Here is a 22,470-nt window from a genome sequence, read left to right as displayed (position 1 = left end):
GATCCCTCCGCTGTTAAAAATAGTGCGTGGCTGAGAGCCGCTTTGCAGAGACCTGAACTCTGTGTATCAAGCACTGTTTGCATTGGCAAGCTATTGCTTTAAGAGTGGGTGGGAGTGGGGTTTCCTGGTCCTTTTGGCAGTCGTGGGGGCTCTGCAGGGAGACATGGGACCAGATGCAGTCTGGAAAGAACCAGCCTAGAACAAGGTGGGGTGAGTTGTCTCTCGCTGCCACAGGAAGCAGCCTGCTTTGTCTCCCTCTGTTTAGAGAGCAGCCTGCTTTGTGTCCCTCTTGTTTGTGTTCTTGTCGGTGATTGTTCTGGATTCCCAGAAACAGAGTCACCTCACGCTGTAACCTTCCAGCAGGAGCATTTCAGGTTTGCCTCTGACTTATCTGTGTGGGTGCCACGAACATACCAGCCACCAAGGGCTCAGTGCTACGGCTACCCCAGAGCTGTAGCAAATGACTGTGGTTCCACCCACCGTGTCACCTGGATTGTGCATGTACAATCCTTCGTCTGATCTCATTTCAGCCTGTCTGTGATCAATCCCCCTGTCAGAGATTTAGCTGCATCCGAGACCCCAGCGCCGATCTACTGCTTCCCCATCACCATGGAGGCTTCTCTTGTCATCTGCATCCTCGCCGCTCTCCTGGCTACGGGTGAGTGGGGTCCGTTCCTATGGGGCTGATTTCCTAACTTCTACAAAGTACCAACAGCTCAGAGCCGCCTGCTGGGTAAAACTCTTAATGAACGTAACCAAAAAGAAGCCAGAAAATAACGGGGGCTGAGCTGGGGGCGTCTGAGTGACAACGTCCGAGAAGGAGAGGGCTGGAAGTCACGAAGTCCCTGTGATAAGGAGTGAAACAATTCTGGAAAAGGGGGGAAATATTTACACTTTAAATCACTAAAACCGAGTCGTGACTGGGCACATTTCAGAACTGGCCAGAAACCAAGGACATTCCTGAAAGGGGATTTCCACCAGTGCAGGGTGTAGTCTGCCTTTGCAACCAAGTCCATGTCTTCCGCCTCCAGGCCCTGCAGAGACTCCTTTATGGTGCAGGTAGTCCAGCGTGGAGCATGTTGGCGCACGCCTTCCTCCGCCACCTCCGAGGGCTCCGATATGACTGGCAGCTTTTTTCTCCACCCGAGGGGTCTTCCGCGAGACCTCTCAGAGCTGCCGGTCTTCTACCAGGACCTCCTCCAGACCTGGAAGCTCTTTTCGGTGACCAAGTCCTTTGTGGCCACTGAGGGGGCAGACCTCCTCGCAGATTCCCTGCTACACAACCCTGATCTACGTGTGCACGTGGCGGAGTCTCCCTCAGTGCGCTGGAGGTTGGTCCTGGCAGAAACCGCCAGGGTCGGAGACCTCCTGGACTACGATGGGGGGACTGGGTGGATCCCCATGTGCTCGGTCAACGCATGGGGATCTCCACCCTTCCGACCCCCCTGCGTGTACTTTGGGAAGTGGAGGCCGCCTTGTCACCCGTTTCTCTCGTCTTCTTTCAGTGGGCCCTGCAAGACAGCACTCCCCGCCCACCCCTCCCCCCGGGCCCTCCGGACATTTTTATTCGCCCCTGTTTCGTGAGCCACCCCGGCCTTCCCGTTCTCACACCCTGAGCCAGCTGCACACCCTGAGGCTGGTCCGGTTCCGAACCGTGCCTAGAGACCAACTGTACACGCTCGTGCTCCACACACTGCATTTCCTCACCCTCGCGTCCTGCCCCGACACCAAGTGGCGGGACTATCTTCCACCTAAAGGGGGTGAGAAGCCCTGGTGGGCCAGCCTTTATTCCACCTTGGTCCCACGGCTCGCCGAGGACATCAGTTGGCGGCTCCTTCACGGAGCCGTGAGCATGGGCGTGTACCTGGTGCAGTTCACACCCGTACCTGAGGCCTGTCCCTTTTGCGGCGTGAAGGAGAACCTGGCACACGCCTATCTCGAATGTGCCAGGTTGCAGCCCCTATTCCAGCTCCTCCAGAACCTCTTGTTGAGGTTCTGGCTACACTTTTCCCCACACCTGTTCCTTTTTGCACACCCCATCCATGGCCCCACGAAGTCGCGAGATCTCCTCGTCAACCTCCTCCTGGCCCAAACTCTCCATCTACACTACCAGGAGGAGGATGCTAGACGAGGGGGTGCTCTGCGACTGTGGGGCCTAATTCCGATCCTCCATCCGCTCACACATCCGGGCAGAGTGGCACTGGGCAGCGCTCGCTGGCTCCCTCGACGCCTTTGAGGAGCAGTGGGTGCTGTCCGGGGTTCTCTGCTCGGTGTCCCCATCCGGTACCCTTGTTTTGAACCTATGACCTTCACCTCAGTCCCTGTTTTTCTCATTGGTTGTCTCCTGTATTCACTTGGTCCCTGGGTCCAGTGGTCCCTCCTGTTAGGCTGGGGGAGGGTTTAGAGGACCCACCTCCCGGGTTTTCCAATAAGATGAGTTTGTCGGAAAGGAAACAGATCTGAATTTCATGCACGTGAGCTCAAGGCAATATAAAAGGCATTTCTACATCATGATTCCCAGTTGGGGTCAGTGGGCTCCACTGGTGTCAATGGGGCCAGATCCTCAGCTGGGGTCAGTTAAATTCAGGGGAAAGTGAGGGGGCAAGGAAGGGACAAATCTAGACCATCATGTTCTCTCTCCTTCTCCAGGGACCTGTCTGCAGTGTGAGGTTTGCAATGGACCAGGGAACAACTGCACGGGCAGCATGGAGACCTGCCCAGCTGGGCAAGACTCTTGTGCCATCTTCCTTACCGAAGTCATACTGGATAGGTGAGATGGACCCTAACCAACCTGGGTCAGGGAGGAGACTGGGGAGCCAGGACTCCTGGGTTCTGTTCTACACTTTCCTCTGGGACGGGAGTGGGGTGGCTGGGTTCAACCAGGCAATGGCTGGGAGCCAGGACTCCTGGGTTCTGTGCTGCACCTTCCTCTGGGATGGGAGTGGGGTGGCTGGGTTCAAACGGGCAATGGCTGGGAGCCAGGACTCCTGGGTTCTGTTCTACACCTTCCTCTGGGACGGGAGTGGGGTGGCTGGGTTCAAACAGGCAATGGCTGGGAGCCAGGACTCCTGGGTTCTGTGCTGCACCCTGTGGGCTAGTACACCAAAGGGGTCTCAGTCTCGGTGTTGCAAGCAGTGGGTCTCACATGAAAGGCCCAGCAAATTCACAGTGGCTGCAGTTTTTACAGTTCAGACACTGTCCTGGCGACAGGTTGACGTGCCGGCAGTACAGGCAGACACCCGGACGGTGTGAAGAAGAAGAGGTGCTAGATAGAATACCACCAACGGGACACAGTTGCGATGAACTGTATGAACTGAACAGAAGGAGTTTGCTGTAAAAAAGCGATTCAGACTTTTTTGGTAGCAAAGCCGTTGTAAATATCAGGGAATGATTTTCTAGTTCATCCGTGGCAAAGGGGGAGAGGAGAGAAAGCAAGATCCTCCCTCCCCCGGACAGAGCCAGCCTCCCTACGGCTCTCTAAGGAAACACCACCGCCCCCACAGTGCTGCTCCAGGGGGCAGAGCCAGTGCCAGGAGCTTGGGGAACGGGCTCTGGGACCCCAAAATTCACGGCGGCCACAATTGAAGCCTCTGGTGGCCACATGTGTCCACTGTAGCTGCGCCTGGGAATCAGTCCAGGTGACTAGCCAGCCCGTGGGCCGGGGCCCACTCAGGATGGGATCCGCAAAAGCCAGCACAGCCAGCAGGAGCCGCCTAAGCCAGCCAATAGGAAACGCCGAGGAGAGGGGTGTGGCCTAAGCCCCGCCCCTCACTCGGAATTTGGCCTTACCTCTTAGCTTCACGGAGGCGCCCAGCTCTGGTTGGGCTCCACAGCTGGGAACCCCTCGCCGGTAGTCGGGTGTCTGAAGGGTCAGTCCTTCCTTGCAGAAGACGGCATTGGAGGAGGGGCTGACAGGAGACCCCAGTAGCTTGGCCCTGGGGGAGCCAAGATCAAATCTCCACTTGGCCAAAATCAGGCTGGGGACTTCAGCCCAGATCTCTCCCTTCCTACGGTCTTGCCTGGCCCCCTGGCCTCTGGGTGGGTCTCCCCTGTTGAAAATGCCGCACGTTGTATTAAATAGTTAATCATTCCCTGGACCCTGATTCCCCCACATCCACGGGAAGCGTCCAACCCACTGGGCTCCTGGGTATCCGGGGGGAGCAACCCAGCATCTCCTCCCCCAGCTGGGCTTAGTGCAGGGCCGGATCTGGTGGGCGTGCTCCGAAGGCATCCCCTGGCTCCGGCCCTGCAGGTGAGATCATCAGGGGAACACCTAGTCTGTGAATCCCGCCGCGGCTAAGGGGTGGCTGGATGCCCAGTGTCGGGATCTCGGCGGCCCGGCACGTACCCCCTGGTGGGAACGTTGGCAGCGAAAGGACTTTCTGGGTAGGAGATTCGGGGCCCCCAGGGTTAGGTGGCAGCTGAGTGGGGAGCTGGAGGATCTAAGTGCTGGGTTTTGGTGCTGTTATCTCTTTGTCAGGCCCTGTGGGACCTTGGGTGAGTCACTTCTCCTCTCCGTGCCTCAGTTTCCCCATAGGCAGACGAAAGATAATGGCACAGGGCATTGTTGTACAGAGGACATTGATGGGGTGGGAGTGGAAGGGGAACAAATCTCAGACTTCTCCTCAGGTGCAGAGGGAATGAAGAGTCAGAGCTTTCTCAAGGGCTGTGTGCCATCCAGTGACTGTAAAGTTGGCACCATCTCCATGAATTTTGGATATGGAATGGCAACAAGAACGAGCGTCGTTTGCTGCGTGGGAGACGCCTGCAGAACAACCACAGTTACAAGTACCTATCCCCATGTCCGCCTCTCCTCCCCCATCCCCTGCACCTCCTGCCCCACGTTACCTTCCTGAGACTGGTCCTCCTGCCTTGTAGGGGCCACCCCATGGAATAATGCTGAGTCCCAGGATGGGTGGAGTTTAGTGGGGGGGGCTTTAGGGTCCTGCCAGGTGTGAACCCAGCTGGCCCCACCTGGGGCGGGGTCCAGGGCTCCCTGCTGCAAACCTCTCCCCTGCCCCTGCTGCCCCCGGTGTCCCCGGAGCTACAGCTCCCCCTGCAGGGGGCGCCCAGGGCTGAGCTGTGCAGCCCCCCAACTGCTCTCCCTGCCCCGACGCCGCCTGGGGCGCGTCCCCCGAGCTGACTGCGTTTGCTCCGCTTCTTCCCAGTGCCCCCGGCTGACACCAAACCCAACGGCCGGAGCTGCCGTGGCTGCTTCCCCTCAAGCCAGGGTCCATGCAAGGAAGGAACCATAGCGTGTACTGGACCTGAGACGCATTGTATTGACCTCGCTGGGACCGTAACGATAAGTAACTTCAGTTCATTTATTTTGGGGTTATTTTTCCTTTGCTGTTCCCTCCCCCCGCCCCGTAGGGTAGAAGCGAGACGCTGGGTGGGGGCCGTTAGATAACGGTATTGGCTGCAGATCAGGACACCTGGGTTCTGTTCCCAGCGCTGGCCTCCACTGTGAACTTGGTGTGACGGGTTGGATCACAGAAACCCCCTGGGGAACGGCCAGCTGATGTGCCAAGACTACTTCTGCCCCTGCTTTCCCTGCCCTGCCAGCTTGGGACTCCAGCGCCCTGCCTGGCTGTGCCAGACACGCTTGCCGGCCACAAACACAGCCCCAGGTCTGAACCACGTCCCACAAACTGCAGGCTTCACTGAAAGCAGCTTAAGAAGTGTTCCTGTCTTTAACACTCAGATGCCCAACTCCCGATGGGGTCCAAACCCCACATAAATCCATTTTACCCTGTATAAAGCTTATCCAGGTAAACTCATAAATTGTTTGCCCTCAATAACACTGCTAGAGAGATATGCACGGCTGTTTGCCCACCCCCCCCAGGTATTAATACATACTCGGGGTTAATTAATAAGTAAAAAATGATTTTATTAACTACAAAAAGTAGGATTTAAGTGGTTCCAAGTGATGACAGACAGAACAAAGTGAATTACCAAGCAAAATAAAATAGAACACACAAGTCTATGTCTAATACAGTAAGAAAAATGAATACAGATAAAATCTCACGTTCAGAGGAGTTCCAATAAGTCCAGCAATCACTCACACCCCCTGTAGTTCCTGTCCTTTGTTCCAGTTTCTTTCAGAAACAAAGAGTCTGGTGGCACCTTAAAGACTAACAGATTTATTTGGGCATAAGCTTTCGTGAGTAAAAACCTCACTTCTTCGGATGCATAGAGTTTCTTTCAGGTATCCCTTGGATGGAGAGGCTATCTCTTTAAACTGAAGACAAAATGGAGGGGGTCTCCCAGGGGTTTAAATAGACTTCCTCTTGTGGGTGGACACCCCTCCTCCCCCTGTGTAGAATCCAGCTACAAAATGGAGTTTTGGAGTCACATGGGCAAGTCACATGTTCATGCACGACTGAGTTCCTTACCAGCCAAGCCACGTTCCTGGGAAAGCTCCGATGTGGATTGGCATCTTCACGTTCATTGTTGGCTTAAGTGGTTCTTGATTGGGCACTTAATTTGCACATTCATTTCTCAAGAAGCTGACCAAATGCTCTACTAGGTTACTTAAAATCAAGCGAGTACACAGCCAATATTCATAACTTTGAATACAAAAATGATACATGCATATAAATAGGAGGAATAGATTCAGTAGATCATAACCTTTGCAGAGATATGTTACATAGCCTATTTAGCATAAAACATATTCGAGTTATGTCATATATACATTCATAAGCATATTTCCATAAAGCTTTATGGGGTGCAATGTCACACTTGGGCCGGTGTCTTCCCCTCCCTGTGCCTTTGGTTCTCCTCCATCCATTGCCTGTCAATAGTTCAGTCTCTAAACTCCTTATTGTAAGGCCTGGCTTAGTCCTGGGAACCCCTGTTGTGCCCGGCACTGGACAGACCCCTGAGCAAGATTTGGGTCCCTCTTGTGCTGGGTGCTGCAAAGACCTTTGACTGAGATCAGGGTCCTCTCTTCTGCCAGATGCTGAAGGAATCCTAGTGAGACACAGTCCCTGCCCACAAAGAGCCTGCAATCTAAGCAGGCAAATGAAAGATCTTTCACACCCATTTTAAAGGTGGGGAAACTGAGGCACGGAGCAGTGCCTTGACTTGCCCAGTGTGGCACAGAAAGGTTGTGGCAGAGCTGGGAACTGAACCTAGTTTTGTGGAGTCCCATCATGGTGCCTTAATTCACTACAAAGCTGCCCTGCTTAGAGATCCCACTACTGCCACCAGCACTGAGCTGCTGCTTTGTAGATGAGCCACGGGGTTAATACAGGCCTCATCCAATTTAGGAGTTGTCAGTGGGCTCTGGATTGGGGCTGCACGTGACTGGTTTACAAACACAGAGTGAAACTCTGTCCTAGCGGAGGAGAAGGGGGAGGCCATCCAGGGCCAGGAGGCTGGGGGGTCAGGGGAGGTTGGTGGGGCCATGAGGAGCGGGGAGGCCGTTGTGTCCTAGTCCAGCTGGAGGAGTGGAGCTGCTCCCCTGACAATCGCCTGTTTCTCCCAAACACGCAGGTGGAAGTCAAGTGCAGACCATCATGAAGGGCTGCGCTTCCGAGTCCGTCTGCGCCAATATAAAAGTGGGTTCAGGGACCTTCACAGGGATTAGTGCAGATCTAACCACAGCCAAATGCACAGCAGCCTCCGGCGCGGCGGGCGTGACTCCGGGACCAGCCGGGCTCCTCCTCCCGGCCCTCGCTGGGCTCCTCCTGCTGAAGCTTCTCTCCTGATTCCCCACCCGGTGCAACGGCGACATCGCACTGAAATACACCCTGCAGCCTGCGTTAGTCCCTCTCCCCTGCGCACGGGTTTTCCTCTCCAGGACGGACTCACATCCCCTTGATGTTGCCAGTGGCGTAGCCAGGATCCAAGAGCAGGGGGAGAAAACATAAAAAAGGCACCCCCCTTGGCTCCTCCTCTGCCCCCCCCCGTTTTGCTGGCTCCTCCGGCTGTGCCTTCCCCACCATTGGCTGCCGGCCGCCATGCTGCACCCCCCCTTGCTCCTCCGGCCACGGCTGCCGGCCGCGCTGCGGGCCACCTTGCTGCGCCCCCCGCCCCTTGCTCTGCCTCCTCTGGCTGTGCTCGCCACCCCGGCCCATTGGCTGCGGGCCGCCCTGCTGCGCCCCCCCCCGACTCTGCCTCCTCCTCCTCCGGCCGCACCGGCCGCCCCTCCATTGGCTGCCAGCCGCGCTGCGGGCTGCCCTGCTATGCCCCCCCTCGCTCCGCCGGCCACGGCTGCACGGGCTGCCCTGCTGCGCCCCCCCCCCGCTCCTCCGACCGCGGTTGCCGGCCACGCTGTGCGGGCCGCCATGCTGCACCCCCGCCCAGCTCTGCCTCCTCCTCCGGCCGCACCAGCCGCCCCCCGATTGGCTACTGGCCGCGCTGCGGGCTGCCCTGCTGTGCCCCCCGTCGCTCCTCCGGTCGTGCCGCGCCCTCCCCATGGCTCTTCCGGCCGTGCTGTCCCTCCTTACCTGCAGGTGGTCAGCGCCGGCCGGCAGGCGCGCCACTTTTTAAAAACGTGCTGAGGGGAAGCGGCTGCTTCCCCTGCACCCCACTAGCTACGCTACTGGATGTTGCTGCACTGAATAAAACACACTGGAGACCAAACTCTCTGCAATTTTTATTTATTTATTTATTTCAAAGGGGAAAAATTTAATTCTCGTGGGTGGGACCATCAAGAAGCCTGTTAGGAACAGAAGAGCGGCCACAGCTAGTCCGGTGTCTTGTCCCCGACAATGGCACAACCAGAACTTCCAGGGCAGTGCCTAGAACACAGCCATAGTGGAGGGACCCATCCCTGTCTTCCCGTCCTGGCTTCTGGTAGACAGAGGTTTAGGGACACCCAGAGCAGGGGGTTGTGTCTCTGAGCAATTGGCAAATTGCCATGGATGGCCCTATCCTCCAGGAACTGATCGAGTTCTTTTCTGAACCCTGCTATACTTTGGCCCATCCCCACATCCCCTGGCAGTGAGTTCCACAGGTTAATTGTGCATCATGGGGAAAAGCATGGCCTCTTCTTTGTATGAAACCTGCTGCCTGTTCATTTCATTGGGTGACCCCTGGTTCTGGTGCTGTGGGACAGGGGAAATAGCAGTTCTCTCGTCACCTTCTCCACCCCATGGCATGATTTTCTAGCCCTCTGTCACATCCCCCCTGAGTAGGGTTACCATACATCCGGGTTTCCCAGGTCATGTCCGGCTTTTGGGTCTTTAAATAGCCGTCCGGGGGGGATTTGTAAAAAGCTAAAAATGTTCGGGATTTCTCCCGGACGGCTATTTAAAGATCCAAAAGCGGCTGACAGGGCAGCCGCGCCGGCGGAAAGCGGTACTGGGAGCAGCATGGAGCGGCCGCGAGAGGTGGGTGCGGGAGGCCTGGCTCCCCCTGTCTGGGGCTCCCCTCGCCCGCCATGGGGCTGGGACTCTCCCGGGGCTCTGCCCTGCATGTGCCCAGCACCTCCGGGGCTGCTCCTGCCTCCCCGGGCTGGCCCCAGATCCCCTCCCCCGGGGGGGCTGGGGTCCTGTTGCGGCTTGCGCCCCTCTGCCTCCTCCGGGGGGCAGGCAGCCCCAGGGGGTTGAGGCCATGCCACCCCTTCCCCAGCTTCCCCCTCCAGCAGCCCCCGCACCGCCCTGCCGGGCCTGTTCAGCCCTCGGCCCCACCGGGTCCTGCCCTGCTTCAAGCAACCCCCCCGACCGTGCGGCGGCCCAGCCCGGCCTGACCCGGCCCGGGGGGACTGGGGGAGCCGCAGCAAAGCCTCGCCCGGAGCTGGTGCAGGAGACGAGTCTGGCTCCGGCATCGGCCTGCAGCCGGGAGCAGAGCCACCCCCCGCCGGCTCGGCTCAGCCCAGCCCGCTCTTAAAGGGACAGGGACCCTACCGCGGCTTGGCCCGGCCTGGGGCACATGGGGGTGTCACCTCACCCCCCGCCTGGGGGGCCCGGTGAGGGGGGTGCTCAGCCCCATAGCAGCGCAGCGGGGAGGCCAGTGATGCACCTTACTCTCTCCTGCACTGCCAGCCACGGTCTTGCCTCCTTTCCCCAGCTCTGTGAGGCACTGTACATCTCAGAGCAGCAAATGGGAGCAGATTCTGCTGTCTCCAAGCAGAGTCTAGCCCTGAGTGTTTATTTCCGCAGCAGTGAGTTTTCGGTTTGGTGCATTCACTCCTGAGCTCCCTGGTAAAGTGTAACAAAAGCCCTTGGCATTCATTGTCTCAGTGTTTCTGGGAATACCCTTTTCGGTTTCATAGATTGATCTGGGATCTTTCTTTTGCTGTTTCCGGAGAGAACTGTTGACAGCAGGGAGATACGTCCCTGACTAGAGGGCAGGAAGCAAATTTGACTAGAGCAGTTGTGACTTCCTTTTTATTTGTTACTATAAAATGTATTACACACACATAGATTGCTAATGAACTTTGTGAAAGTGAAATGAATTCTATTAAAGAAATAGAATGAATTAAAGAATGCTGTATGTACCTTTAAGTAGAAATGAGAAATGCTGCAAGCCAGGGGGGCAGGAAAGCAGACATTAACTGCTTAATGAATTGCCCCACTTAAGGGCAATTGGTGAAGCATTAGCCTTAGATCGATAAGAGTTAATAAGGAAGCAGGATATGCATATTGTGCCCTATGCACATTTTACAATTTTGCTCTCTTTGTCCCTTTGTTTAGTTTGCACCCTTTTATCTGTATAAATAAGACTGTTTGAATCTTGCATGGGGGCTCACATTCTCTGAATGTATTAGCAGAGCGCTGCGCTAATAAAACAGAGTGGTCTGACAAACTATGAGTCCTGAGTCTAACTTTGACAACTTCCACCTTTGGGTTTCTGGAAAACAACTCACTCTAATACTTGGAAGATGCAGGGACCTATGGTCTTAAAAAATGAACCATCAGACTCATTAATTTGGGGGAAGTGCAGTGGTCCATTTATGAAATGTCTTAAAAACATGATTCAAAAAATCCTTCTGAGACTGTATTTTAATGCTGAGATCCCAATAGCCTTACTATAGAAATAGAAAGTAAAACAAAGACATTCTTGATCCAGGTCGATTACAGCAGTGGTTGTCAATGTTTCCAGGCTACTGTACCTCCTTCAGGAGGCTGATTTGTCTTGGGTGCCCCTCACTTAAAAACTACTTGCTTACAAAATCAGACATAAAAATACAAGTGTCACAGCACAGCATTACTGAAAAATTGCTTATTTTCTCATTTTTACCATATAAATGATCAAATAAATCACGACTCCCAGATTGAGAAACACGATAGTATATAGAGCAGTATAAACAAGTCACTGTCTACGATGATGGTTGCATATGCTTCGAGAATTAGTTTGGCAAGGCCTTCTATAGCAAAGTTACACACATTTTTACCCAATATCAGGCAAACCAGCTTGGATCTCTCACTATTCATGTCTCTGTACTAATTGTGCTCTGCATCATTTCACAAAAAAGTTATTTAACTGAGCTTGAAATTTGTCATTATACTGAGATTTCTAAAAATACCCTTCTAGAAAAACTTCCATTTGGCTTCCCAGTAAAGAAAAGGAGTTTATATAGCTTGTTTGTTTGAACTTCGAGGCCCATACAGTCCTGAAATGACACTGCCTTGGTTAGTGTTGGGCCCCATTTCTCACAGTATGCATGATGGGTTGGATTGTCACAGCCCAGCTCAGCCACACAAGGGAGTAAATATTATCTTTTCCAAGTAGATCCCGCTGATATGCGGATGCCCCTTTAAAGGAAGACCCTGGGACAGGTATGGACAGGGGAGTCCCTCCAGTGGAGGGAGAGGTGAGTGTCAGAGGTAGGGTTACCATGCATCCGGATTTTCCCAGACATGTCCGGCTTTTTGGTCCTCAAATCCCCGTCTGTGAGGAATTTCCAAAAAGCCGGCATGGTAAGGGGACCGCCTCCTCCCCGGGCTCCAAATTTCCCGGCTCCCGCCGCTCTCCACCGCGGCGGGGGCCGAAGCAACTGCCCCAGCGCAGCAGCAGCCGGGGGGCGGGAGGGAGGAGGGGGAATGTGGGGTGCTCAGGGGAGGGGGCGGAGTTGGGCGGGGGCGGGGAAGGGGCGGAGTTGGGGCGGGGGCGGCGTCCCGTGGAGTGTCCTCTTTTTGCACTATTGAAATATGGTAACCTTACCCCTGAGTCATCTCTTTGCCAAGCTGAACGACCCTAATCTTTTTAATCTCGCCTCCTATGGAAGCCGTTCGGTGCCCTGAGATCAGGCTTAGAACGACCCCAGTGGGGACTTAGGCAGCACCGTGACCCGGGCACCAGGCTGGGGGCTCTGGAACCGCTTGGAATAAAGTTCAGACAGGCCCCTCCTGCAGTGACCCACCTCGGGCCAGCCTCTCACCAGGGCCAGCCTCTGCCCTCGGCCCGCTCAGCCCCCTGTTCACACCGCGAGCTCCCCGCAGGGAGTGCCCCTGAACCATACACCTGTGAAAGCCGTACCCGCCCCCGCAAAGGGACCTTCCACCCAGCGTGGCAGTCAGCAGTGACTCAGCCAGCGTGTGACACAGAAGGGTCGATTAGGCTACGGAGATAATGGAATCTGTGACTTCCAGAGACCTCTGTGACACTTTCTGCTTCAGCCCCGGGGCAGTGGGGCTGGAGCTGTCAGCCAGTGGGGACCCCAGAGCTCTGAGCTACCGTAGGCAGCAGGGCCCCGTGCAGCTCCCGGCTGCCAGCCCCAGAGCGCCAAACCATGGCAGGCAGAAGGGGGCTCCCACTGTTCACAGTCACTGTGGGTGGAGGGGGACCCCCGCAGCTCCCAGCCACCACGGTGGCGGGGAGGAAACCCTGAAGCTGGAGCTGCGGCGGGTACTGGACCCCCCCCCATGCCCCATTTTGTCAGGGTTATTTTTAGTAAAATCAGAGACAGGTCATGGGCTTCCATGAATTTTTGTTCTCCAGCTCCTCCGGCTGCCTCGTGCAGAGGATGGGCCCCGGCCATCAGGTGCCAGGGAGGGGGTGACTGAATCGGGGTGCAAGGACACATAGGGATGGGGGAGGAGGGCTTAGGGTGTATTAAACTCAGGACAAATGGCTGAGGGGGGGGAGAGTAGAAAGCAGTCCCAGAAGGTTAATAGGCCCTCCTCCCTATCAACTGGGGAGGGGTCACTATGGTTCAATTAGGTTCAGCTCAGAAGGGGTTACCAGAGGTCAGTTAGGATCAGCTGATTCCAAGGAAGGGCTGCCTGAGACCTTTTTTAAACCCTCCCCTGGGGGGGGAAGTGGAAGAGAGAGAGAAGGAAGGAGTCAAGCTACCAGTCGGTGAGTAGCAGTGACCGGGGAAGGCTCTCTGGGGGGGGGAGGCGGCATCCCACCCATAAGGGAGAAAACCAAGCCTAAAATACTGGCTGAGAGAAGGGCCGACTGCCCCTGTGCAGCCCAAAGGGATTGTTTTACCCCAGGCCCATCTCACCAAGGCTAAAAACAGTGGAGGCTCCTGAGACTGAGAAGGTGCCTTGCCCCAAGGGACACGTGGACATTGGCAGATCAGAGAATCTCAGGCTTGGAAGGGACCTCAGGAGGTATCTAGTCCAACCCCCTGCTCAAAGCAGGACCTAATCCCCAACTAAATCATCCCAGCCAGGGCTTTGTCAAGCCTGACCTTAAAAACCTCTAAGGAAGGAGACTCCACCACCTCCCTAGGGAACCCATTCCAGTGCTTCACCACCCTCCTAGTGAAATAGTGTTTCCTAATATCCAACCTAGACCTCCCCCACTGCAACTTGAGACCATTGCTCCTTGTTCTGTCATCAGGTACCACTGAGAACAGCCGAGCTCCATCCTCTTTGGAGCCCCCCTTCAGGTAGTTGAAAGCAGCTATCAAATCCCCCCTCATTCTTCTTGATGTGCTTGACTGAATGGGAGAGGCCAGGGGTCAGTCAGGGTCTGCATGGGGCAGGCTCCCCAACTCCCTAACAATCCCTCCCCCCACTCCCGAAAAAACCTGTTCCACACTTCTCCCACCCGCACCCAACAACCCTCCAGGGTCACTCCCAGGCTCCTTCCCTCTCCCTCAGCTCCTCCGTTACCCTGACTCCCCCCAGCCTTTGCCCTGCTTCTGAGGGGTACGGGAAACACATTGAGTGATAATTCATTTAAACTACAACACAGCAAAGTTCAGTATTAATGTGCCTAGTAAGGAATCTATTTATCAAAAAACATTTCCTGAATCTTTTTCCTTGTCTGTACTGTTACAAACATACTTGCTGACAGGTATTTTGAAATAAATTACCAAAATAATTGAAAGTGATTAGATATTGTTGTTTGACAAAGAATATGCAGAATTTTGAAGAATTTTACAATATTGTGTGCAGAATTTTTAATATTTTGGTGCAGAATACCCACATGCGTAAATAATTTAAATGATCGTTAACAGAAATCAGAGGGGTAGCCGTGTTAGTCTGTATCAGAAAAAACAATGAGGAGTCCTTGTGGCACCTTAGACTAACAAATTTATTTGGGCATAAGCTTTCGTGGGTTAGAGCCCACTTCATCAGATGCATGGAGTGAAAATACAGGAGCAGGTATAAATACAGGAAAGGTTGGGGGTTGCTTTATTAAGTAGGAGGTCAGTCTAACGAGATAAATCAATCAACAGCAGGATACCAAGGGAGGAAAAATAATTTTTGAAGTGGTAAGAGAGTGGCCCATTACAGACAGTTGACAGAAAGGTGTGAGTAACAGAGTAGGGAGAAATTAGTATTGGGGAAATTAAGTTTAGGTTTTGTAATGACCCAACCACTCCCAGTCTTTATTCAGGCCTAATCTGATGGTGTCCAGTTTGCAAATTAATTCCAGTTCTGCAGATTCATGTTGGAGTCTGTTTTTGTAGTTTTTTGTTGAAGAATTGCCACTTTTAGGTCTGTTATTGAGTGACCAGGGAGATTGGAATGTTCTCCTCCTGGTTTTGGAATGTTATGATTCCTGATGTCAGATTTGTGTCCATTTATTCTTTTGCGTAGAGACTGTCTGGTTTGGCCAATGTACATGGCAGAGGGGTATTGCTGGCACATGATGGCATATATCACATTGGTATATGTGCACATGAACAACCCTGGACGGTGTGGCTGAGATGATTAGGTCCTATGATGGTGTCCCTTGAATAGATATGCGGACAGAGTTGGCACCGGGGTTTGTTGCAGGGTTTGGTTCCTGGCTTAGTGTTTTTTGGTGTGTGGTGTGTAGTTGCTGGTGAGTATTTGCTTCAGGTTGTGGGGCGGACCTCGCAAGTTCAATTTTAAAATTCTTTTTTATGTTTTTACACTGTTAGTACCTTGAACTGAAGTGTGTTTTCATTTGTGCTGGAGAAAGATCAAAGGTGTTGTATAGATAGATTACAATGTTTAAGAGTTTATTTCTAGTTCCTGGGCAACTTAATAGGAAAAGAAAGCACATCACCATTGGAAAAAGGTGATAATGTATGTATTTACTGGAAACACACCTTGAGGTGTCCTAGAGCTGATTGGCCAACATGGGTTTCCCATCTATTGTAATATTTTCTTTCCAATTATCACTTTAAAAGCTTTTTGTCTTTCCTTGTTTTTATAAGGTAGTGCCAAAACAACTTTCTTCAATCACTTATTAGATATTCCATTTGTTTTAGAAGAATGTGTGACGGGGAAACTCAGCATCTTTAGACTTCATAACTTTTTCATGAGGAATGAGATGCACTTTTAATTTGTGTGTATATTTGCTTGTATATCATTTTTCAAAAGGCAATATAAATGAAAATAAACAAGTGTGTGGGTGTTTGAGGGGGATTGGTGGCACATGGTAAGGACAACGATATGGAGCAAATATTCTGCCTGGATTTTATTTACCAGTTAAAGTTATTAGTTTTTGTATTAAGGCCCCAAAACTGATATAGGAAAGTAAATGCAAAGTAATGCACATTTGAAAACCGAATCCAGCTATACATATACAATGATTGCGTCTAAATTAGCTGCTACCATCTAAGAAAGAGATCTTGGAGTCATTGTGGACAGTTCTCTGAAAACATCCACTCAATGTGCAGTGGCAGTCAAAAAAGCAAACAGAATGTCGGGAATCATTAAGAAAGGGATAGAGAATAAGACAGAAAATATCATATTACCTCTATATAATCCATGGGATGCCCACATCTTCAATACCATGTGCAGATCTGATCACCCCATCTCAAAAAAGATATATTGCAATTGGAAAACGTACAGAGAAGAGCAACAAAATGTTTAGGGGGCATGGAATAGCTTCTGTATGAGGAGAGATTAATATGACCAGGACTTTTCAGCTCGGAAAAGAGATGACTAAGGGGGGATATGATAGAGGTCTATAAAATCATGACTGGTGTAGAGAAAGTAGATAGGAGAAGGAGTAAATAACACTTTCTTAACACAAGAACTAGGGGTCACCCAATAAAATTAATAGGCAGCAGGTTTAAAAGAAACAAAAGGAAGTATTTCTTCAGACAACGCACAGTCAACCTGTGGAACTCCTTGCCAGAGGATGTTGTGAAGGACAAGATTATAACAGGGTTCAGAAAAGAACTAGATAAGTTCATGGAAGATGGGTCCATCAATGGCTATTTGCCAGGATGGGCAAGGATGGTGTCCCTATCTCTGTTTGCCAGAAGCTGGGAATGGGTGACGGGATGGATCACTTGATTCCCTGCTCTGTTCATTCCTGCTGGGGCATCTGGCACTGGCCACTGTCAGCATAGAATCATAGAATATCAGGGTTGGAAGGGACCTCAAGAGGTCATCTAGTCCAACCCCCTGCTCAAAGCAGGACCAATTCCCAACTAAATCATCCCAGCCAGGGCTTTGTCAAGCTGGGCCTTAAAAACCTCCAAGGAAGGAGACTCCACCACCTCCCTAGGTAACGCATTCCAGTGTTTCACCACCCTCCTAGTGAAATAGTGTTTCCTAATATCCAACCTAGACCTCCCCAACTGCAACTTGAGACCATTGCTCCTTGTTCTGTCATCTGCCACCACTGAGAACAGCCGAGCTCCATCCTCTTTGAAACCCCCCTTCAGGTAGTTGAAAGCTGCTATCAAATCCCCCCTCAGTCTTCTCTTCTGGAGACTAAACAATCCCAGTTCCCTCAGCCTCTCCTCATAAGTCATGTGCTCCAGACCCCTAATCATTTTTGTTGCCCTCTGCTGGACTCTTTCCAATTTTTCCACATCCTTCTTGTAGTGTGGGGCCCAAAACTGGACACAGTATTCCAGATGAGGCCTCACCAATGTCGAATAAAGGGGAACGATCACATTCCTGGATCTGCTGGCAATGCCCCTACTTATACAGCCCAAAATGCCATTAGCCTTCTTGGCAACAAGAGCACACTGTTGACTCATATCCAGCTTCTCGTCCACTGTGACCCCTAGGTCCTTTTCTGCAGAACTGCTACCAAGCCATTCGGTCCCTAGTCTGTAGCAGTGCATGGGATTCTTCCGTCCTAAGTGCAGGACTCTGCACTTGTCCTTGTTGAACCTCATCAGGTTTTTTTTTGGCCCAATCCTCTAATTTGTCTAGATCCCTCTGTATCCGATCCCTACCCTCTAGTGTATCTACCACGCCTCCTAGTTTAGTGTCATCTGCAAACTTGCTGAGAGTGCAGTCCACACCATCCTCCAGATCATTAATAAAGATATTAAACAAAACCGGCCCCAGGACCGACCCTTGGGGCACTCCGCTTGAAACCGGCTGCCAACTAGACATGGAGCCATTGATCAGTACCCGTTGAGCCCGACGATTTAGCCAGCTTTCTATCCACCTTACAGTCCATTCATCCAGCCCATACGTCTTTAACTTGGCGGCAAGAATACTGTGGGAGACCGTATCAAAAGCTTTGCTAAAGTCAAGGAATAACACATCCACTGCTTTCCCCTCATCCACAGAGCCAGTTATCTCATCATAGAAGGCAATTAGGTTAGTCAGGCACGACTTCCCCTTCGTGAATCCATGCTGACTGTTCCTGATCACTTTCCTCTCCTCTAAATGTTTCATAATTGATTTCTTGAGGACCTGCTCCATGATTTTTCCAGGGACTGAGGTGAGGCTGACTGGCCTGTAGTTCCCCGGATCCTCCTTCTTCCCTTTTTTAAAGATGGGCACTACATTAGCCTTTTTCCAGTCATCCGGGACCTCCCCCGATCGCCATGAGTTTTCAAAAATAATGGCTAATGGCTCTGCAATCTCACCCGCCAACTCCTTTAGCACCCTCAGATGCAGCACATCCGGCCCCATGGACTTGGGCACGTCCAGTTTTTCTAAATAGTCCCGAACCACTTCTTTCTCCACAGAGGGCTGGTCACCTTCTCCCCATACTGTGCTGCCCAGTGCAGCAATCTGGGAGCTGATCTTGTGCGTGAAGACAGAGGCAAAACAATCATTGAGTACATTAGCTTTTTCCACATCCTCGGTCACTAGGTTGCCTCCCTCATTCAGTAAGGGGCCCACACTTTCCTTGATTTTCTTCTTGTTGCTAACATACCTGAAGAAACCCTTCTTGTTACTCTTAACATCTCTTGCTAACTGCAACTCCAAGTGTGATTTGGCCTTCCTGATTTCACTCCTGCACGCCTGAGCAATATTTTTATGCTCCTCCCTGGTCATTTGTCCAATCTTCCACTTCTTGTAAGCTGCTTTTTTGCGTTTAAGATCAGCAAGGATTTCACTGTTTAGCCAAGCTGGTCGCCTGCCATATTTACTATTCTTTCTACACATCGGGATGGTTTGTTCCTGCAACCGCAATAAGGATTCTTTAAAATACAGCCAGCTCTCCTGGACCCCTTTGCCCTTCATGTTATTCTCCCAGGGGATCCTGCCCATCTGTTCCCTGAGGGAGTCAAAGTCTGCTTTTCTGAAGTCCAGGGTCCGTATTCTGCTGCTCTCCTTTCTTCCTTGTGTCAGGATCCCCTGACAGGAGAGGATCAGGACAGCAGACAGGATAGTGGGCTAGATGGACCTTTGGTCTGTGCCAGTATGGCCATTTTTAGGCTGTTATGACCCCTCAAGGCTTGGGATTGGGAATATCTTGCTGTGTTACCTCCTGATTGTTCTAAATTTACACACAAATGTAAAATATGGCTCTAAACTGGGCTTTATCTATAATCTTCTTTCTCCAGAAAGGAATTAGACACCGTGCTCCTGTTAGCTATTCTCAACAGTTGACAAGAAGGGGTGAATATTGGCCTCATTAATATTCACCCCTTCTTGTCAACTGTTGAGAATAGCCCACTTCCACCTTCATTGAATTGGCCCTGTTAGCACTGACACACCCCCACCCCCCTCCTCAGTGAGGCAACTCCCATCTTTTCATGTGCTGTGTATTTATACCTCCCTACTGTATGTTTCACTCCATGCATCTGATGAAGTGGGTTCTAGCCCACGAAAGCTTATGGCCAAATACATTTGTTAGTCTCTAAGGTGCCATAAGGACTCCTCGTTTTTTCTCTAACCTAGTGGCTCGCAACCTTTCCAGGCTACTGTTCCCCTTTCAGGAGTTTCCTCTCTCGAAAACTACTTGCTTACAAAAGCAGAAATACAAACACTAACATCACAGCGTTTTTTCAGTCCGTGTCTGACTTTTCTCTAAGCCAGTGGCTCTGTATCCCTGGTACACAGACGTCTTCAAGGGGGTAAATCAACTCCTCTAGACATTTGCCTCGGTTGTCAACAGGCTACAGAAAAAGCACTAGTCAAGTCAGTACAAACTGAAATATCAGACAATGACTTGTTTACCCTGCTCTATAGACTATCCACTGAAATGTAAGAGAAGTTTAAATACTGACCCTGCAGATGGGAACACAGGGACGTGAAAACGTCCCACCATCAGCCCTCAATACACACACAGACACACACACACACACCCTCAACACACACGCCCTTGACACACCCTCAACACACACACACACACACCCTCAACACACACACCCTTTACACACCCTCAACACACACACACGCCCTCAACACACACACACACACACACACACCCCTTGTCTGCCAATGCTCATGTAAGCAGAGGTGTTCCCCCCAAGTTTCCCCTCACCTGGAAAACTAAGACAAATCAGAGTCCTGCAATGGATACGGGAGTCTGGAAAGGTTGAGGGTCTAACCCACAAGATCCTGCTCCCTCTGAGAGCTGGGGATTGAGCCCCAGTGTCCTGGCTCCTGGCCCCCTGTTCTCACTCACTAGCTCCTGTCCCAGAGCTGGGAAGAGAGCGCAGGAGTCCTGACAACCCGTTTTAACTACTAGACCTCACTCACTCCTCTATGGAACCCAGGAGTCCTGACCCGCAGGCCCCTTACCTCCTGCATTAACCCACTAGACCCCACATCCTTATGGAACCCAGATGTCCAAGGCCCACCCAACCCTGCTCCCCTGTGCCCTGCTTCCACTCTATAGACCCCAGGCATCCTGGCTCCCACCCCCACTTCTCTAACCGCTGGTTCCCGCTTCTCCCAAGGACAGGAGTAGGATGTAGGAGTCCTGCCCTTAATCGACATGGCACCAGGAACAGAACCCAGGAGTCCTGCCGTTCCATTCCTTTGCTCAGACCTGTGACCCCATGTTTCACCCCAAGCCTTCCAAGGGGAGCTGGTATCGCTCATTCCCCTAATTCAATTTCCCGGCAGGAGGGGGGGAGAATTTGTCAGCGTGCAAAGAGCCGGCAAGAGGAACAGGAACGTACAGACTGTCCCAGGAGACGTGTGCAAATCCATTAAAGTTTCTATATTGCATCAGAGCAGGTCCCTGAGCCCGTCTATAAAAGGAGAATGAGACACAGGGATAGCCCAGGTGTGACAGGGAACAGGGAGAGACGGGCACAGCTTTTCCACTCTGCAGGATTAGTCACCAACTTCACCCAGGCAACTTTCCTCTAAGGAGCATCTGGTAAGTGATCCCCCTCCGGTCTGTTTGTGCTCTAATCATTAGATCCCACCCCCCTTCTGAAGCCAGGGATACACCCCGGGTGACCTGGCTCTCAGCCCCTCCTTCTCTAACCACTAGACCCCACTCCTCCACCATATGACTATTATTTGATGTTTTGTATTGAGGACTGTTTGCAATGGCACGCTCTCACTTTAATGGACTGGGGGAGAGTGGGGTTTCCTGGTCCTGCTGTCTGGCTTGGGGGCTCTGCAGGGAATTGTGGGAGCAGTGGCAGTCTGCTAAGAACCAGTCTGCTAAGAACCAGCCTAGAACAAGGTGAGCTGAGTTGTCTCGCTGCATAGAGAGCAGCCTGCTTTGTCTCCCTCTGATTTGTGGTTTTTGTGGGTGATTGTCCTGGATCCCCAGAAACAGTCACCTTACGCTGCAGCATTCTGGCATGAGTATTTGAATTTTGCATCTGACTTCTCCATGTGGGTGCCACGAACATACCAGCCTCAAAGGTGTCAGAGGTGCAGCTACCCCAGAGCTGTGGTCAATGTCTCTGAGGTTTCAACCCCCCGTCAATGGGTTCATGCATGTGCAATCTCTCTTCTGATCTCATTTCAGCCTGTCTGTGATAAATCCTCCGGCCAGAGATTTGGCTGCATCCAAGACCCCAGCACCGATCTACTGCTTCCCCATCACCATGGAGGCTTCTCTTGTTGTCTGCATCCTCGCTGCTCTCCTGGCTACGGGTGAGTGGGGTCTGTCCCTACAGGGGCTGATTTCCTAACTTCTCCAATGTACCAACAGCTCAGAGCCGCCTGCCGGGTGAAACTGCTACTGAACGTAACCGAAAAGCAGCCAAAGGATAACGGGGGCTGAGCTGGGGGCGTCTGAGTGACAACGTCCCAGGAGGAGAGGGCTGGAAGTCACAAAGTCCCCGTGACAGCAAGTGAAACAATTGTGGAAATGGGAGAAAATATTTATTCTTTAAATCACTGACTGGGTGTGTTTCAGAGCCGGCCAGAGGCCAAGGATATTCCTAAAGGGGATTTTCCCCACAAGTTTGTCTGAAAGGCAGATCTGAATTTCACTCACAAGAGTTGAAGATGATATAAAAGGCATTTTACTCCATCCCCAGATGGGGTTAATGGGCCGCAGCTCCGTTGGTGTCAATGGACCTCAATTTCCTTCAGGGGAAGGTGAGGGGACAAGGAAGGGACAAATCGAGACCCCTCATGTTCTCTCTCCTTAGGGTGACCATATTTCCCTGTGCTGAATATGGGACACCTGGTCAAATTACTCGTATTCCAGCGGCAATCAATCAGAACTGTGCAGTATAAACGTCCAAATTAACGTCAAGCTGGCAGAGCTCCTGATAAAAAGAAATCGGGCGTAACTGGATTCTTTCTACTTACCTTCTTATCTTTAAGGCTTTATTGTTTAGACAGGGAGGGGTGACACATGCACACCCACATGGGGGAGGTCACACACACACACACACACACACACCTCTTTCACATGGGCGGTGGGGGTGACCGACTGACCCTCCTCTCCCTGACTGGTGCTCTCCACCCTCCATTACTGGCTGGGCCCGATTTTCCCAGTACCCGGTGCTGCATC

The 22,470-nt window shown here is 52.1% G+C and overlaps 2 protein-coding genes across 2 annotated transcripts in view; both read left to right on the top strand.

Annotated features, from left to right (window-relative positions):
* The first annotated feature begins 559 nt into the window (after nt 1–559).
* Nucleotides 560–7,712, top strand: LOC117869775 (phospholipase A2 inhibitor subunit gamma B-like). Its single transcript, XM_034756866.1, has 5 exons — nt 560–658; nt 2,650–2,761; nt 4,625–4,788; nt 5,169–5,309; nt 7,498–7,712. The coding sequence occupies exons 1-5, from the start codon at nt 610–612 to the stop codon at nt 7,710–7,712; spliced, it is 681 nt and encodes a 226-aa protein (XP_034612757.1). The 5' UTR covers nt 560–609.
* Nucleotides 7,713–13,206: 5,494 nt separating this feature from the next.
* LOC117869899 overlaps nt 13,207–22,470 on the top strand; it is a 64,069-nt gene continuing 54,805 nt past the window's right edge. Inside the window, exons 1-3 of the mRNA XM_034757002.1 lie at nt 13,207–13,251; nt 20,716–20,865; nt 21,472–21,599. Coding sequence (XP_034612893.1) covers nt 21,551–21,599 — 49 coding nt within the window. The 5' untranslated portion in view covers nt 13,207–13,251; nt 20,716–20,865; nt 21,472–21,550. The remainder of the gene's footprint in view (nt 13,252–20,715; nt 20,866–21,471; nt 21,600–22,470) is intronic.

This window comes from Trachemys scripta, chromosome 24, assembly GCF_013100865.1.
Source record: "Trachemys scripta elegans isolate TJP31775 chromosome 24, CAS_Tse_1.0, whole genome shotgun sequence".
NCBI classification, from domain to species: domain Eukaryota; kingdom Metazoa; phylum Chordata; order Testudines; family Emydidae; genus Trachemys; species Trachemys scripta.
The sequence above is the reverse complement of the archived record's forward strand: the minus strand, read 5'-3'. Positions and strand labels throughout refer to the sequence as shown.